Consider the following 18,217-nt stretch of genomic DNA (forward strand, 5'->3'; position numbering starts at 1 on the left):
CCTGGCCTGACTCGACTATATATATATATATATATATATATATCCTAAATCCTTATCCTAACCATTTGAGACAGAAAAGTGAGAATGCCACCCGACCCTAAATCCTAAAACTCTCTCTCTCTCTCTCTCTCTCTCTCTCTCTCTCTCTCTCTCTTCGCTCTCGTTTCTCCCCTCTCTCTCTCTCTCTCAATCTCTCTTGACTTCTGGGATAGTTCATCGCTCATCTTTGAAGTGACAGTGACTCATCACCTCAGGTGTCATAGATTTACAGCAACGCAAGCCGTCCAAATCGTGGGTCCCTTTGTAGATGGAGCAGAGTCCAAAAATCACGTAAACTGGAAGGTCGTAACCATTTAAGTTTCACGATTGAAACATTTTAACCATTCATTTAACAGCCGCTAATTGGATAGCTTGGATAGTTTGACATGTCTCAAGTTATACACTGTCCACAATGGGACGTATAACTTGAACGGCCTAGATTCACTCAAATACATCAAGGAATTATAATGTTCTGACTAGTTAGTTTTTTTGTTGAGTCTGTAGTTCAACTATCTAAACCATTGATTGAGGGTCTTGTAATGGGATGCGAATTACTTATCAAATCTCTTCCCATGATCTTACTGTAAGGTTCGAAACTGGCCCGAACTTGGCCCAAACTCTTCCAATTGCTGACGGGGCTGAGTTTGGGCTGGACATGTTGGCCCAGTAACCGAGCTAGGCCGGGTTCGGGCTAGGTTTGGCTGGTGACTGGGCCAGGCCAAGTTGCGCCCACTTCGTCTTAGTTCGGCCCGATAGGTACGACCCTGACAAAGGGGCCCACTTTCTTATATGTGTAGTATATCAGCACTCTCCATCCATTTTTTTTCCCAGATTATTTTAGGACGTGAACTCAAAATTGAAGCAAATACAAGTCTCAGTGGACCACACTAAAAAAACAGTGGTGATTGAACGACCACCGTTAAGAACTTCCTAGGGGCAACTATATTGTTAATTTGCCATCCAACCTGTTGGTAATGTCACAAAGACATGGAAGAAGGGTGAAAACAAATATCAGTTGTGGCCCACAACGAGTTTGTAATGGCCAATCATCATTATTTCCTGTAGTGTGGTCCACCTGAGATTTGTTCCTGCTTTATTGGTATCATTCCCTAAAATTATCTGAAAAAACGAATGGATAGAGTGGATATACCACACATACATTAATGTGGGCCCCAAGGTCAGGTCCACACCATGTTGGTTTAGGGCCGGCCCGCACCTAATTCACTCCCCAGTTTAATTTCTTTTGACATTCTTAAAAAAGAAGGATATTTTAAGGATTTGGTGATGATTACCAACTTGCCACACGTGCCAATATTCGAACCTGTAAAAACATGACATGGAACATTGGGCATGCCAGGGTGACGTATCAATCAATGGCACCGTCCATCGATCTAAGGGTCCCAATCAAGAACGGAATCAACGATCAGTCTTCTTCACTTTCATCCCTTTAATTGAGTGACGTCGACCAATAACCGTTTCCATTTTCTGATGTTACTTTAAAGGCCCACTCAATCAAAGGGCTAAGTTTCTTTCATTTTTCTATTTCCTGAGGTCAGTGAAGTGGACTGCCAATACGGTAAATCTCCGGACGCAGATTGGCTACTCCCCCTTCCACCAGCTCCGTGGCTGATGGTCGGTGCTCTGTGGGCCCCATCATGATGTATGTGTTTCATCCATTCCGTTCATCCATTTTTACATATCATTTTATGACTTGATAGCAAAACTGAAAGGGATATAAATCTCATGTGGACCACACCACATGAAAACATTAATGAGTGGATATCCACCATTAAAATCCTCCTAAGGCCTAATTTACTGTTTATTTGACATCCAATATGTTGATTAGGTCATACAGGCCCAGATGAAGGGAAAAAACAAAAATCACCTTGGTCCAAAACTTCCCAAAATGTTTTTAATGGTCGACGCTTGTTCAAAACTTTTTTCTGTAATGTGGCCCACTTGAGATTGGGATATACCTCATTTTTGGTTTCATACCTTAAAATGATCCGTAATGATCTGTAAAATATATGGACGGCATAGATGAAACACATACATCATGGTGGGGCCCACAGAGCACCGACTACCAGCCATCTCCATGCCACGTGGTCCATCAACTGAAGGCTACACCAAATTCCGGTGCTCCTGCAACTATCGTATCCTACTGTATCATTTTCCTCCCCTCCTTGGGCGGATTCAGTCAGGTCGGGCCGTGGCCATGGGGCCCACCTTGATGTATGTGTTGTACATATCCACGCCCTCCATCCGTTTTTTCAGATTATTTTAAGGATGTGGGGTCAAGATTAAGGCAGATCCAAATCTCATGTGAACCACACCACAGGAAACAGTGGTTATTGACCATTAAAACCTTCTTGTGGGTGATAAAAGTTTTGTATCCAGCTGATATCTGCCTTATCAACGGGTGAGATGGCAAATAAACGTTACGGTGGGCTCTAAGATGTTTTTAATGGTAGACCTTGGATCACCACTGTTACCTGTGGTGTGATCCAACAGCCTAAAATATCAGGAAAAACGGATGAACGGTGTCGATACATACATCAAGGCAGTACCTACGGTCACGCCCAATGCTAATTTCACTCGGACAGAGTTCGCTCTGCAAGTGCACTCGCCTGAAACGTGTAAACAATGCATGTATGCACCACATCCGAGGCCTGTCGTTGTCATGCGTGTCTCGCGTGTACATCAGAAATAAAGGGTTAAGATAAACTGACGTAAATCGTCCAAATCCAACGTACAGATGATCTCCACATGATTTTTTTCATACACGAGCTGGGGATTGCGTTATACGTGGCTTGGCGCGTGTCTTGAATGGCTTCCAAAGAAAACATGGTATGCAGTGCATGAAAGCTCATGCAATGTTGATAGTATCCAGAATTGCGCAACTTCGTTTAGAGGGTGAGTGTTTGAAATGCACAAATATCCTAGATTGAAGCTTGAAATTTAAGTGAAATAAATCCATTTGTTTTTTCGCAAAGTTATAATTTTTGGACCATTAATTCTTGGCCAAAGTCGGGGTACTGACTAAAGATATTTCGCCAAACATATCTGTATAGCCGCATCTTCGATTGACTATCGATGATCGTTGAACAGACTTCTAATTATATTTGTCGATCGAAGCATCCAAATGGTGGGCCGATCATATCCATACGTAGATCATCATTAGAGTTAACTATCCTAAGGTGTATATAAATATGTATACCCTATATTGGGCCCTAGACGTTAAAAAAACTCTCCCATAGAGCTAGTATAGTAAAAACCCAGCCCTTGGGGCCATCCGTATATCCGCGTCCCTGATCGACTATCAATGACCGTTGAACAGACTTCTAATTATATCTGTTGATCGGCGCATCCAAATGGCGGGCCGATCATATCCATACGTAGATCATCATTAGGGTTAACTATTCTAAGGTGTATATAAATATGTACACATTATACTGGGCTCTAGAGGTTAGAAAAACCCTCCCATAGGGCTAGTATAGTAAAAATCCCGTCGTTGGGGCCATTTACACTAAATTTGACACTATATAAGGGTTTCATCTGGGCACCCCATCTCTCCATATGAATTTGCATTTTTCAAAGGAGAGAAAGAGGGAGAAGAAAGACTAGAAGAAGAGTGAGAGTAGGAGTTGAAGGTTTTAGTGCTTCCTTTCATCGGTCTTCTCCAATCAAGGCACTGGCCTCGATCATTTTCTTCTACCAAATCTACCCTACTTGCGATTAGGAGGTAAAAAATAAATCATACTTCCTAACTTAGGTTTTTCTAAAATGAATTGCATGAATCTCATATAGTTCTTGGTGTTTATATAAGAATTTGTGATTTTTTCCAAATTTCTAACCTTAGGAGCTCAAAATAAGATATTCCTTTTTAAGGTGCGGACCATTATCTCTAGGTTATCGTTTATCGACCCATGAAGGTCTCAGTTAATAATTAAATACTTATAGATGAATTTGTGCATGCTAATATGTCGACATTTTGATTTATTCTATAATATATGCTATTAGTTGCATATAGATGCTTATATGTTTGATAAAAGGCATATGTGATTGAATGTGTTGTTTTATGGATGCTCATATGCTTGATTGAATATCCAATTAAATGTATTATTTTGTTGATGCCCATATGTTTGATAAAATGTCTAAGTAGGTGTGTTACTTCTATTGATGCTCACATGTTCGATGAAACGCTTGAGTAATTGTGTAGAAGAACTCATACTATAATTGTGTAATGTAATGTTTAGCTCGTAGCGATACTTACGATTTCTATGATGTTGGGTCAGTTGGCTAACCGTTGAATTAAAGGAGTGACCCAAATTAAGGCGGCCACCCCAGGCTTGTTCGATCGACCCGGGTTGAACACGGACGACCGACAGTAGATGGATTACATGGGCTGCTTGCACCCAATGCCGGTTGTGTCATGGTTCTCCCAGATCAATCAAATTAGCCTACTATCTAACTAATCATATATGTTCACAATGTATAACATGACTAAATGGAATCTAGGATACCTCGTTCCCAATGGATGAGTTCATTCATAACTGTTAGTGCGATACGATCCTATTAAGACTCATGAGCCGTGCATGGTGGTATGAGATACCGTGTCCGAGCTGTCAGCCTACGCTGGGGTGACGAGCTTCCTCGTAGTGACTATGAGCACTACTGGAGGTGATATATCATTGTTTAAACGACCCTCGTCAAATTTCTAACGATGATTACGTGCTAGATTACCGTTCGAACGACCCGGGCGTGAATGAAATTGGGTGATGAGCTATTTCCTTTATATGTTCCTTTTGTTTTATGTGACAAGCCCGCACCTCGGAACTGAGTGATTATACTTGGTTTGGGTGACGACCCATATAGAGTTGATCATTGTACATTTAGGTATCATACCGTACCTTTAAAATAGTTGATTTGTGATAAACGGGTGACACCTAAATTTGGATTAAGAGACATTAGTAAGGAGTCAATACGTGCGGTAATGAGTCACATGATCCGGATAAAGACTCGTGATATAACGTCAGTATCCTAACTTCGCTAATATGCTGGATGAATTTAACTTAACAATTACTCGCTAACATGATCATTTATTGCATTAAATTAGAATGTAGCGAAACAGGCGTTGAAGTCGCATATTGAGGAAGTGTTGTCATTTGCGAACCAGGTGGTCGGAATTGCGTGTGAGTGAGTATTGTTTGGAAAGGGCATGCATCATGTCATATCTTCATATACACATCTAATAAGAGTATTTAGGAATTGTTTGATTTCTTCTTCATCATTAACAGCGCTGATTGTATCGATAACAAGTGTAACTTAAAACTAATGGAACCACTTAGTTAGCTACTCACTCTTACCTGGGACGATGTTTTAAAACACCAACTAGGCATATTATTGTTGCAGGTTTTATTGAGGCGTCCGACGGGTAGGCTTAGATCGGCTTGCGCCACTACCATTATGTTCTGAAAAATTTTGAATAAACTGAAAACTTTATACTTTAACTATCTTGGGTATGTACATTGTAGCTTGTATAATCCTCATTAAGGTGGACACCACTTTTCAATTGTACTTTAACTGTTAACCCTATAATTCTAAATCATCTGTTATCTTCGCCTCACTTTAGTTCCGCTAAGTTGAATTGCGCAACTCTGATTATTCGTGTGCAGACTTAATGTGAATTAGAATGAAGAAGACGCATGTGCATTTTATTAAGTTAATACTTGAGAACTCGGGACTGGAGTATATGTACTCGGGTGGCAATTTTTGGGGTGTTACAGATTTGGGTCCAAACCACAACGGAATATGCTTAGATATCGGTCCGATCATAAAATATTTGAGATCTTTGAAGCATTCGAAATTCTGCAAACGGCTCTGAGAAAATCTTCCATTTTAGGACCGTGAGAGATAGTCTTATCGAGTATTCACAACTAGATATGTAATGGAATTCACTCTTTCTTGGTAGGTCTTTATAGACCTGTTGGGCACATTGCCGCATTAATTAGCTCGTTAATCATGACTACGTGGGATATGTCGATTTGCTCCAGTAAAAGGCATGCATGAGAGTGTGCATACGCATTAATAATGGAATGCATATCATCCAACGAAATTTCATTGAAAGTATCTTCGAGTGCAAGATTTCTACGAGTACCAAACCTATACGTAGTGTTAACAAATGACGGCTTTTTAGTTAGGGGTGTACATCGACTCGGCCACTAGGTAACCTTAGCTCGAACTCGGCTTGACTTGGTTCGGTCAGCAGCTCGGGCCAGTTCGAGCCAAGATCGAGCCGAGTTCACCTATACGACATTTTCACAAACACCTGGACCGCACCTTCAAAATCCCACTGTATGTAAAACATTAGCAATGGTTTTACAAGTATTTTATCAAACACCTTCTAAGCAACATAAAAATGAAGAAAAAAAAAAGGGTGTTTGTTTCATATACATACCTTCCTTGCCACCGGCCACACTTCATTGAGTCATTTCATCAAACACTTGGTGAGCAACATCAATATCAAAGTAACTGAGTCACCGAACTAGTTCAATCTGAGTTCAAGTTGGGTTCGATCCGAGTCGAGTCAAGCTGGGGCCAGCTCAAACTCGGCTTGAACTCATTTTCAAGCTAAACAAATCAACTCGACTTAGCTCGAACTTAGTTTCGAACCGAGTCGAATCGAACTTTTTTGAGTCGAATTGAGTGAGCTAACCAGCTAGCTCGGTTCGTGTACACCCCTATTTTCAGTGGTCCAGTCCAGGAGCCGAAAATGAGTGTAAACAGCTCCAGTGTAGTGGTGCCAGGTGCACTTGAGGTATAAGATATTAGAAAATTTTCAGTGGTCCAGTCAAGGAGCTGAAAATGGGTTGCAGCTCTGGGCCTCATCGTGATTATCACGTGAAATTTACTTGGACCATCAGGTCCGTCATCCCGTGTCAGGCCGAAGGAAAAAATCAGCCGATCCAGATTGTCCAAACATGTGGAAACAATACACAGGCCAATGCTCCCCATTCAAACTGTTTCCTAGATGCCACTTGAATCACGGAAGGGCATGCTTTTGGGTCCAATTTAATTTTTTAACGGCATCTTATGGTTGGAGTGGATTTCATGAGGTAGATGTCAGTCTTGATAGCAGATTGCGTGGTAACTCACTAAGCTCAGCGTACCAAGGATCCTTACTCTTGATCCAGTGGTAGACTCTAAGGAGTTTCAACACCCAGTAAGGGTTCGAGTATCTATAGGTGGTGAAACCCCACTATGACGTGAGTGTCTGTAGGGGTGTGTCCGCGTGTGTAAAAAAAAAAAAAAAAAAAAAAAAAACTTAGCTTACCAAGTAAGCTCTATTAGGTCTGCCATGATTTATGTATTTTATGATCACACCATGGGAAAAAGTTGAATTGAACATCAACAGCTACAGAAGTTTTGGATCAAGCCTATATTTAGTTTTTCCATTCATCTATATTGTGTGATCTTATGAACAGGCTGGATGAAAAATAAACATAACGGTGGGGCCTAGAAAGGTTTCAACAGTGGAAATCATTATCCCCACTGTTTCATGTGGTATGATCCACTTGATCTTTGGATATGCTTCAATTTTGGGCTTAACCCCTTAAATTAGATGGAAAAATGAATGGACTGCATAAATAGATCACATACATTCGTGGCGGGCTCAACTGAGTTTACTCGGTACCATAAGAGCTTACTGAGTAACTCAGTACGTAATCCGATTTCGTCTGTCGTCCCATGTATTTCCTTTGGCATGGCCCACCAGAGTCATAAATCAACTTGATTTTTTAGCTCACGTGCTTAATGCATATGATTACACATCTAATGGCTGGAGTGACTTTTACGTACACATCTTGTTAAGCCCCACAGTCAGGATGCATCCACCAAAAGCGCTTGGAACGGGATTGCATAATGACACTGAACGTACTCTGCGGGCCTATCAGGATGGATGTGTTTCATCAACACCGTCCATCCATTTTTCCAGCTCATTTTAAGGTATGAGTTAAAAAATAAGGTAGATCCAAATGTCAGGAGGACTACACAAAAACAGTGGTGATTGACAGCCCACCATTAAAAGCTTTTTAGGGTCCACTTTAATTTTTATTTGGACTTATGTGCTGAAATAATTAATGATCCAAAATTAATGAACAGATTGGATACAATGCATACATTATTTTGGGGCACACAGAACCCTGTCCAGTCCCAACCGCATCAGTTTGCAATCGCGTCCTACCCACCCTTGATTTTTCATGGGCCGACCATGATATATATGTGAGATCCACTTGAACCGTTAAATATGCAATCATACATTAGGTCCGGAGTCCAAAAAATTCAGGCTGACTTGTGATTCAGGTGGGCCATATCAAACGAAATTGATCTGAGAGAGATCCACCCTTGATTTTTACAAGGCCAGCAACGTAATAATTATACAAGATCCAATCCAACTATTGAATGTCACATCAAAACATAGGGTTGGCGATCGAAAAATAAGGCCAAAACCTGATTATGATGCTAAGGAAAATAGCTTGAAGAGTCAGCATAGCCATGCACACCTTTCACAACGGTGTCGTCCACCTGAATTACAGGTGGAGATGAATTTTAAGTTCCAAGCTAGCATGGAGTGCAGAACCTGATTGTTGGAATGGATTTCACTTTATATATGTGAGATACACTTCAACCGTTGAACATGCAATCATTAGTCAGGTCCCTGGACCTGCGAAAGCCTTTCCCAGTAAGTTGCTGCGCTGGAAACTTCGGTGGGGCCCACGGTAATGTTTGTGAGAAATCCACCCCTTTCATCCGTTTTGTGAGCAGATTTTAAGAATCAGAACCAAAAGTGAGCAAGATCCAAGACTCAAGTGGGCTACAGGAAAGTAAAAGTTGGGTAGAGAAATGCATACCGTTGAAACCTTTTTGGGGTCGACAGTGATGTTTACATTCCATCCATACCGTTCATAACGTCATTCCTACTGGGAAGAACTAAAAAGAGAAATATTAGCCTGATTCAAAACTTTTGTGGCCCCACAAATATTTCAACTGTGGATGTTAAACCCTCATGTTTGCGGCCCATTTGAGTATTGGATCAGCTCATTTTAGGTCTCAAAAAGCGGATGGACGGGGTGGATTTCTCACAAACATCACAGTGGGGACTTAGGTTCGAGGCAGGAGCTTCCTGCAGGAAATCCGCGTCCAGGTCCAGAGTCGTCCGGGTCCAGAGTCCAAAAAATTCAGGCTGACCTGCGATTCAGGCGGGCCATACTAAACGCTCCGAGAGAGATCTACCCTTGATTTCTACAGGGCCAACGTAATAATTATACAAGATCCACTCCAACTATTGAATGTTACATCAAAACATAGGCTTAGGGGTCGAAAATAAGGACCTGATTCTGGGATATGATAAGGAAAACAGTTTGAAGAGTAAGCATCGCCATGCGCACCTTTTACAATCGTGTGGTCCACCTGAATTACAGATGTAGATGAATTTTAATTTCCAAACCTAACATGAGGTGAAAAACCTGATGGTCGGAGTAGATTTCATATAAATACAACGATGGGACCTACCTAAAACAAGAGTAGTTAAGAAATCTAAAGGAAATCTTCCTACTGGAAGGTACTGGAATGATATCTGGAGAGAAAGATACTGAGGGGAGTGGGCGAGGAGACGTGGGCCACAAGAGACGAATGGATGTATAAATACGCACGCGCGTCTATATTGAGAATCGACGGATGCTGAAAAGACGGCAAGAAATTCTCAACACCTGTGGATACAAACGGTCACAGCTTCAACTGCTTATTTTCTGCTGTCTTGCATTCTCGTTTCTGATCTACCGCTACTTTCTTTTCTTCTTTTTCTTCTTCTTTCATTCCTTTTTCTTTATTTTGTTATTCCCCTCCTCCTTCATAAGAAGAGAAGAGAGGAGGAGATAACAAATAGAAGAGAGACGACGTAAGAAGACCTTCTTCTTTCTGATCTCTCTCTCATTACAAAAACATCTCTCTCTCAACGGCGGCGATGGAGGTGGATTTAGAATCTCAATCCCAAACAGCGGCTGGAGATGCTCGTTCTATCTTCGCAAAAACCACCCGTCCTGTTACTCTCAAGGTACATTCAAATTCCACTTTCTTTCTTTTCATCTGGGTCATTGTTGGATGATCTGAACCGTCCATCATGTGGGTTCTAAAGCCCAACCAATATGCAATTTTTAGGTGGAATGTGGACCACTGACCTAATTTTATTTCCAGTCATCCGCCTGATGAATTCCGGATCAATCTCTTAATGTGGGTTTTAATCGTTTAATGGATGGTTTGGATCATCTGATTATTAAAAATAAAAAGACGCATGATTTTGCTCCCACATCAATGGTTCCCTTGAAGATATCAAGAATCCAAGATCACAAAGATAATCAACCATGATTTTAACAGAAATTAAAAGAAAATTAAAAAAAGGTGACTAAAGTGTTCCCATTCGGCACGTACAACACGTGCCATCCTGTCAAGCGACTGGATCATCTTACGATTGCCTAACGTGGGCCACCGTGAATATGACCACGCATAACATTCGGATTGCGTACTGAGTTACTCAGTACGCTATTATCGTACTGTGTAAAATTTGTTGGGCCCACCGTGAATGCATGTAGTTTATCCATGCCGTCCATCCGTTTTTCCATATCATTTCAGTGGTTGAACCCAAAATTAAAGAATATACAAATCTCAAGGGGACCATACCACAGGAAACAGTGGAAGTATTGATTTCCACCGTTAAAACCTTTCTAAGGACCCTGTGATGTTTATTTGTCATCCAACCTGTTCATAAGATCACGAGGACATGGGAAAGCACAAATATCAGCTTGATGTAAAACTTCTGTGGCCCCAAAAAACTTTTCAACGGTAGACATTCAATTCGCACTGTTTTCGGTGGTGTGGTCCACTTGAGACTTGTACATGCTTCATTTTTAGGTTAAGGCCCTAAAATTATATGATAAAACATATGGACGGAATTGATACGATGTATGAATGACGGTGGGCTCCACAGTGTTTACTCATCACGCTTAGCGTACTGAGCTACTATCCGCTTCCCTGCCCATCAAGGACGACGCGTATTTACTGCGAAAGCCTTGCGCACGGAAAGTTCCTGCGAAAGGATGATGGGTGGGCCCCACTGAAATGTATATTAGAAATCCATTCCGTCCATCCGTTTTAAGAGATAAATTTAGGAGGTACGATCAAAAATAAAGAGGATAAAGAACTCGAGTGGGTCACACGAGAGGTAAAATTGGGGAAAGAAATTTCTACCGTTGATACCTTCGTGAGCTCTATGCTATCCAAACCGTTTATAAGGTCATTCCCAATGGGATGATGTGAAAACACCAGAAATATAGCATTAAACAAAACTTTTATGGCCATGAGAATGCTTCAACGGTGCTTACTGAATTCCCACTGTTTCCTCTCATGTGGCCCACTTGAGTGTTCAATACACTTAAATTTTGGTCTAACGTCCTAAAATGATCTCGAAAAAAATATGTACAGAGTGGATTTCTCAAAAAAATCTCGGTGGGCCCAAACCAACATCCTTGCGCAGGAACTTCGTGGGAAAGGCTTTTCCAGGAAATCCGCGTCTTTCGCAGGAAATCCGCGTCCCCATCAAGCAGGCTTAGCCCGATTTGGAGGAAGCGGATTGGGTAGTGACTCCAACACCACCTAGATAGGTGATGTTGGTCGCTGTGAGGCCTGTCAAGATGTATGTGTTCTATCTACGCCATTCATTTGTTTTTCCAGCTCATTTTAAGTTATCTTCCCAAAATTAAAGCAGACCAAAAGCTCAATTGGACCACACTAAGGGAAAAAAAAATAAATGGTGACTGAATGTTCACCGTTAAAAACTTCTTGATCTTCAGATCTTGTTCATCTTTGAACTGATGCACTAAAATGAGCAGATGAGACAAATGAATGGTGTGGATATAAAACGCATGTATCAATGTGAGTCCCACAGCACCGGGGTCACCACTCACCACCCAATTTGCTTATGAATGCGGGCGGTAAGCAATATATCTAAACCGTACATTCTTTTTGGATGGTCGTGGACCACAAGATCATCTTGTGGGCCGTCCGAATTATTATGCATGTCATTTTCATGGTGTGGGAACCGTGTGGTCCACCTAGAAGCTCCCCCCACACTATCCATGTTGGCGTTTTTGTGCATGAAAAGAGTGCGTTTAGGATCCCAAATCATCTCGATGTATGTCTCTTTTTGTTTTTCCCACGAATGGTGCAGATTCAGTCAGGTCGGGACCTGACCGAATTCTGTCAGGTCTTTTCCATAGGGCCTACTTCGTTGTATATGTTATATATACATGCGGTCCATCCGTTTTGCCAGCTCATTTCAGGAGATGAGCCTAAAAATGAAACAGATCCAAATCTTAGTTGGACCACACCACGGGAAACAATGATCAATGAACACCACCATAAAACTTCACGGGGACCACCGTAGTGTTTAATTAGCATCCAACCTGTTGATAATTTCACAGAAATCTGGACGAAGGGAATATCCAAAATATATATCAGCTTGATTTAAAACTTTTGTGGCATATGAAAAGTTTTTAATGTTCAATTACTTATAACTTAAACTAATTTGAGAGGACTTGGGGCCTGTTTGTTAAATCTGAAGTCCATCTGAAATTTTAATATGAAGTTTGAATCTAAATTTTGAATATGAAGTCGGAAAACTAATAGTGAATCTAGAACAACCAATTTGTTAACTAACTTATGAAATATTTAAAATATATTAATTTGACATATTTATCTATATAAAATAACCATAATTGAATCCCTACCATTAAAAAACTTCATATATTCCATGATAATGTTTATTTGCCATATAACCTGTAGATTATGTAAAAAAGATCAGGATGAAATGATCACATAAATATCATCTTAATCCAAAGCCTTTATTTCCCACAAGAAATTTTTAATGCATGTGTTTTATCCATGCTGTCCATTTATTTTTCTAAATCATTTTAAGAAATGATTCCAAAAATGAGGATTATCCAAACCTCATGTGGCCCAGAACTTTCATGGCCCATTAATGATCGATCACCACCATTTCCTATGGTATGGTCTGCTTAATAATTGGATTTGCTTCATTTTTTGCATCATGCCCTAAAATGAGCTTTGAATACAGATGGACAGTGTGGATGTAGTCACAAAGATCACAGTAGCTCCCACAGTCAGGGGTCTCACCCACCTCTATGGACCCGGGGTCTCACCTAATCTGCTCCCCTGAATTGTGTGCTACTCCCACCAACTGGAAGCGGCTTGGCTGGTGTACCACACGCCACCTATTTGGCGGGTGTGTTAACGTCAGCAAGTTATGTGGGTCCCTTCATGAGGTATGTGATATATCCCAACCGTCCTTTAATTTGGAGAGCTTGTCCTAAGGCTTAAACCTAAAAATAAGACAGATCGAAAGATCAAGTGGACCACACTGCAAAAAGTTTTGGGGGGATTGAACATGTACCATTGAAACCCTTTTGGGGGTCACAGAGGTTTTGGATCAATATGATATATTTTTTCCTGTTCATCCAGGTCCATGTGACCTTATGGACAGATTAGATGGGAAATAAATGCTATGCAGGCCCTACGAATGTTTTAATGGTGAGAATCATTGTCCCACTGCTATTTCTGGTGTGGTCCACTTAAGATTTGGATATGAATAATTTTTGTTATTTTGCTCTAAAATGATATCACAAAATAGGTGAACGGAGTGTGGATATAATAAGTACATCATTTTGGATCCCATGTAACTTTGACATAATTTGAGCCGTTTTTACAACTCCAGCCACAGCCCACGTCTTCGCACGATGAGTACGCCAGCCAATCCGCTTTAACGAGTGGAGCTAGAGAGGGACACTCTGTACTTTGTGGGGCCTATCCTAATATATATGTTTTATCCATGTCATCTATCTATTTTAGAAAATAACACCAAAAACAAGTGACGTCTAAGGTTCAAGTGGGCCATACTACAAGAAATAGTAGGAATTGGGTGCTTACCATTGAAAACTTCTTGTGGCCAAAGAAGGCTTTGATCAAGCTGATTTTTGTATTTTTCATTCATTCATGTCTATAGAGGTTGGATGGCAAATAAGCTTCACAGGGAAAGCCGGGAAGGTTTTAACAATAGTCATTCCATTCCCACTACATTCATGAGTGTTCTCAACTTGAGCTTTGGAGGGGACTATTTTTTACTATCATGCTCTGAAATGATATAGAAAAGTTGATGGAGAGCGTGGATCTAACACATAAATCATGGTTGGGCTAGAGAAGTGAAACAAGTTAAAAATTGGATTGTGTATTATGTAAAAGAGAAAATCTCTCTCGCTGGGGCAATTTTAGATTTTTAAAAAAAACTTCACAGAGCGCATTCCTCATTAGCTTACCGAGAAAATTCGGCACAAAATTATAGAGTGCTTTTCACGATTCAGCGTTAACAAAAATCACTAAACACCAAGCGCTTTTCAAATTCTGCATTAAATAAGAAAATTTAAGTGTTAACAAACAGGCCCTTAGTTAAATTAATTATATCTTTATATATAGTTCTGACAATTTTGAACAATTTTACCCTTGCAATTATTTTTATTTTTATTTTTATTTTTTTTAAAAGGCTGTAAAATAAAAGTCCATTAATTTGGGTAGTTAAAAATGTGAATCCTTTTATGAGATTATTTCAGTGAGCGACTTGGTTCAAGTCATGAAGCTGAATCTTGTTGAGTTATCAAACTTTTGAGTCGACTGAACGATTCTCTCTGAGTCCAGGCGGAGTCAGGCCCGCTATGGCACTTCCCAGAGACTCAGTCTCAAATCTCACAGAGTCGAGTCAGACTCGGCTGAGTTTTGAGTCGAGTCAGCTAGTTTTAGAGCTATGAGGGCTGTACCATAACTTATGGATACAACCGCTGCCTTCGATCATTTATCTTTGATACCTTCCTTCCAAAAGATCCTTTTTGGATTTCCAGTGAGTTCTTTCATGGGATGGAATGTGAGTTCCATTACATTTCCTTTTGATTTTGCAGAAATATAAATAATAGAATTATCAGACCAATTATATTTATCTAATTAAATCCATATGCTACTGACTACTAGCTGATTACAGTGCTAGCTCCTTGAATATTCTCTTCTTACACCCATTTCCTTCATTAGTATAACATCGTTTTGTGGAATTTTTGGATTGGATTCAGTTCGAAGACGTAGTGTACACAATCAACACCAATCAACAGGGGTGTCTATGCAAAAATGCTGGCGGCTCAGCCAGTGGCTCTGAAAGGATGATCTTGAAAGGCATCTCTGGTGCAGTGCTTCCCGGAGAGATGCTCGCCATGTTAGGGCCTTCGGGCAGCGGCAAGACCACCCTTCTCACCGCCTTAGGTGGTCGTCTCAGAGGGAAACTATCAGGCAGCATCACCTACAATGGCAAGCCCTTCTCCAATGTGATGAAACGTAACACCGGTTTTGTCACCCAAGATGATGTGCTCTACCCTCACCTCACTGTCACTGAGACATTGGTTTTCACAGCGCTGCTGAGGCTTCCCAGCAGCCTGAGCAGAAAACAGAGAGAAGACCAAGCAATGTCAGTCATGAATCAGCTGGGCCTCACGAAGTGCAAGAACAGTATCATAGGTGGGCCTTTCCTGAGAGGCGTATCAGGAGGAGAGAGGAAGAGGGTGAGCATTGGACAGGAGATGCTTATAAACCCTAGCCTCTTGTTCCTAGATGAGCCGACATCGGGTTTGGACTCAACGACCGCGCAGAGTGTAGTGTCGACCCTGTGGGAGCTGTCCAGAAGTGGTGGGAGGACGGTGCTCATGACCATACACCAGCCTTCGAGCAGGCTCTTCTACATGTTTCATAAGATCCTTCTCATGTCAGACGGGAACCCTCTCTATTTCGGCAAAGGGTCAGAGGCTTTGGACTACTTCTCCAGCATCAATCACACTCCCTCAGTCGCCATGAATCCTTCTGATTTCCTTCTCGACCTTGCGAATGGTATGAATATTAATCATCTGTTTTCTTCCTTTTTATACAAGAAAATGGCTTTCTAATTTAAATCCTTAAATGAATCTATTTGAAGGTATATCTGGTGATGATGTGGAGGAGAATAGGGCAGCTGTGAAGGAAGAATTGGCTGCTGCCTATAGGAGTAACATTGCTGAGAAGCTGAAAAGGGAGCTTAAAGGGATTGAAATTCAAGGGGGAGAGATCGTAAATGATAAAAAGATGGGGAGATGGACAACATCATGGTGGGACCAGTTCACAGTCTTGATGAGGAGGGGCGTGAAAGAAAGGAAACATGAGGTGTTCTCCCCCCTCAAGTTTGGCCAAGTAATAGTGGTCGCTTTGCTTGCAGGTCTTTTATGGTGGCGATCTACCCTTGACCACATTCAAGATCAGGTATCAGAACCCAGATATATCTTCTTCTGTTTTTATTAATTTATTATTATTATTTTTTTCAATAGAAGAAAATTGAAGCTGTGGTTGCAAGTTCTCTTATTAGGAAAGCCCGTGAAATAGAACTCTCAGGACTATGTAAAAACCAACTAAAGAGTGTAAATCAAACTTGATTTCTATAAAGCAAGGGAAATATTGTGTAGAGAAATATTAAAATTAGCAACCAAACATGAGTTTTATTATCCTTGTAAAGTGTTCGTTCTCACGCTTTTTCCTGTCAACACAGATTGGGCTCCTTTTCTTCATCTCTGGATTTTGGGGCATGTTCCCTGTCTTCCAGGCTATCTTCACCTTCCCTCAAGAGCGTGCAATGCTGACAAAAGAGAGGTCTTCAGGCATGTATAGGCTCTCCTCTTACTTCATGTCGAGGATGGTTAGTGACATGCCAATGGGGCTTGTCCTTCCAACCATCTTTGTAACCATAGTCTATTGGATGGGAGGCCTCAACCCAAACGCAGGCAACTTCTTCCACACCCTCTTTGTGATACTCCTCGGCGTCGTAGTCGCAGAGGGTCTTGGTCTTGCAATTGGAGCCATGGTTATGAACCTCAAGAACGCCACAACACTCGGCTCCGTCATCATGCTCGCATTCACTCTCGCTGGAGGATACTATGTGCAAAATGTTCCGGTCTTCATTGCTTGGTTTAAGTATCTCTCTCTCAGCCAACACGTCTTTAAGCTCCTAATCGGATCACAGTTCACTGCCGATCAGATGTACCCGTGTGGACCCAATGCATCATGTCCAGTCAGTGAGTTCCCTTCAATAAAAAGCATTGGATTCGACGGACAAGCAATCTCTGCGGTCGCATTGCTGGTAATGTTCTTCGGCTACCGGCTGATCGCTTATCTGGGATTGATGAGGGTTGGGGTTTCGAGTTAAAAAGGCCAAAAAGCACTGATTTTCTCTAGCCTGTAAGATCTATTAACCTCTTTAAAACTTAGGGAAAGGAAAACGAAAAACAAAAAAACGAAAAAAAAAAAAACAAAAAACAAAACAAAAAACAAAATACAAAAACAAAAACAAAAAAAGAGCTTCTATGGAGGTGGGAGAAATCATGTCCATGCCAGAGATTGTGTTGTGTTGTTAGGATTTTTAAGCTTTCTTGGTTTCTTCTAGCCAGGCTTTTTTTTTTTTTTTTGGTGAGAGATTGGCTGTGTAAAGGTCGATTTGTTTTTTTTTTTTTTTCTTTTCTTCTCTTTTCTTTTTAGTGATATAGGGTGGTTGGTTAGTTTATTTGTATAAACAAATGGAAGTTTTATGGAAGCTAAGGAAGAGATGAGAGGAAGACATGACAGAAGAAACGAAGAAGATGACGAACTCAGTCCTATGCAAGTTGATCTTGTTCCCTATACATTTACTATTGCTATCTTTCTTTCTTTCTTTCTTTCTTTCTTTTTTTTTCTTTTTTTTTTTTCCTTCATTTTTTAAAAAAACATTCTCTTTATCGTATGCGGTTCTTCAAAAATCTAATGGTTCGGATCTTTCAAACCCAGGATTGAAGACTCGTCCGAGTTAACTCGGACTGACTCGTCTGGTCTAGTACGACATCACAAATCAGATTTTACAATGGAATTTTGATTGTACTTACCGCCATCATTGTAGAGATGGATGGTCTTAGTGGGCCCACTGTGATGTATATATTTTATCCACACCGTCCATTCATTTTGAAAT

General features: G+C 40.8%; 1 protein-coding gene across 1 annotated transcript; it reads left to right on the top strand.

Annotated features, from left to right (window-relative positions):
- Positions 1-10,060: 10,060 nt before the first annotated feature.
- Positions 10,061-17,517, top strand: LOC131220351 (ABC transporter G family member 9-like). The gene is made up of 4 exons (XM_058215295.1): positions 10,061-10,150; positions 15,279-16,083; positions 16,169-16,488; positions 16,772-17,517. The coding sequence occupies exons 1-4, from the start codon at positions 10,061-10,063 to the stop codon at positions 17,423-17,425; spliced, it is 1,869 nt and encodes a 622-aa protein (XP_058071278.1). The 3' UTR covers positions 17,426-17,517.
- Positions 17,518-18,217: the final 700 nt, after the last annotated feature.

This window comes from Magnolia sinica, chromosome 12 (assembly GCF_029962835.1).
Source record: "Magnolia sinica isolate HGM2019 chromosome 12, MsV1, whole genome shotgun sequence".
Lineage (NCBI taxonomy): Eukaryota > Viridiplantae > Streptophyta > Magnoliopsida > Magnoliales > Magnoliaceae > Magnolia > Magnolia sinica.

Excerpts from the sequence above, each read along its gene's own strand:
- LOC131220351 (XM_058215295.1), top strand. The coding sequence starts at position 10,061 with ATGGAGGTGGATTTAGAATCTCAATCCCAAACAGCGGCTGGAGATGCT. Across the intron at positions 10,151-15,278 it reads CCCGTCCTGTTACTCTCAAG|TTCGAAGACGTAGTGTACAC; the intron begins GTACATTCAAAT and ends GATTGGATTCAG. Across the intron at positions 16,084-16,168 it reads CCTTCTCGACCTTGCGAATG|GTATATCTGGTGATGATGTG; the intron begins GTATGAATATTA and ends ATCTATTTGAAG.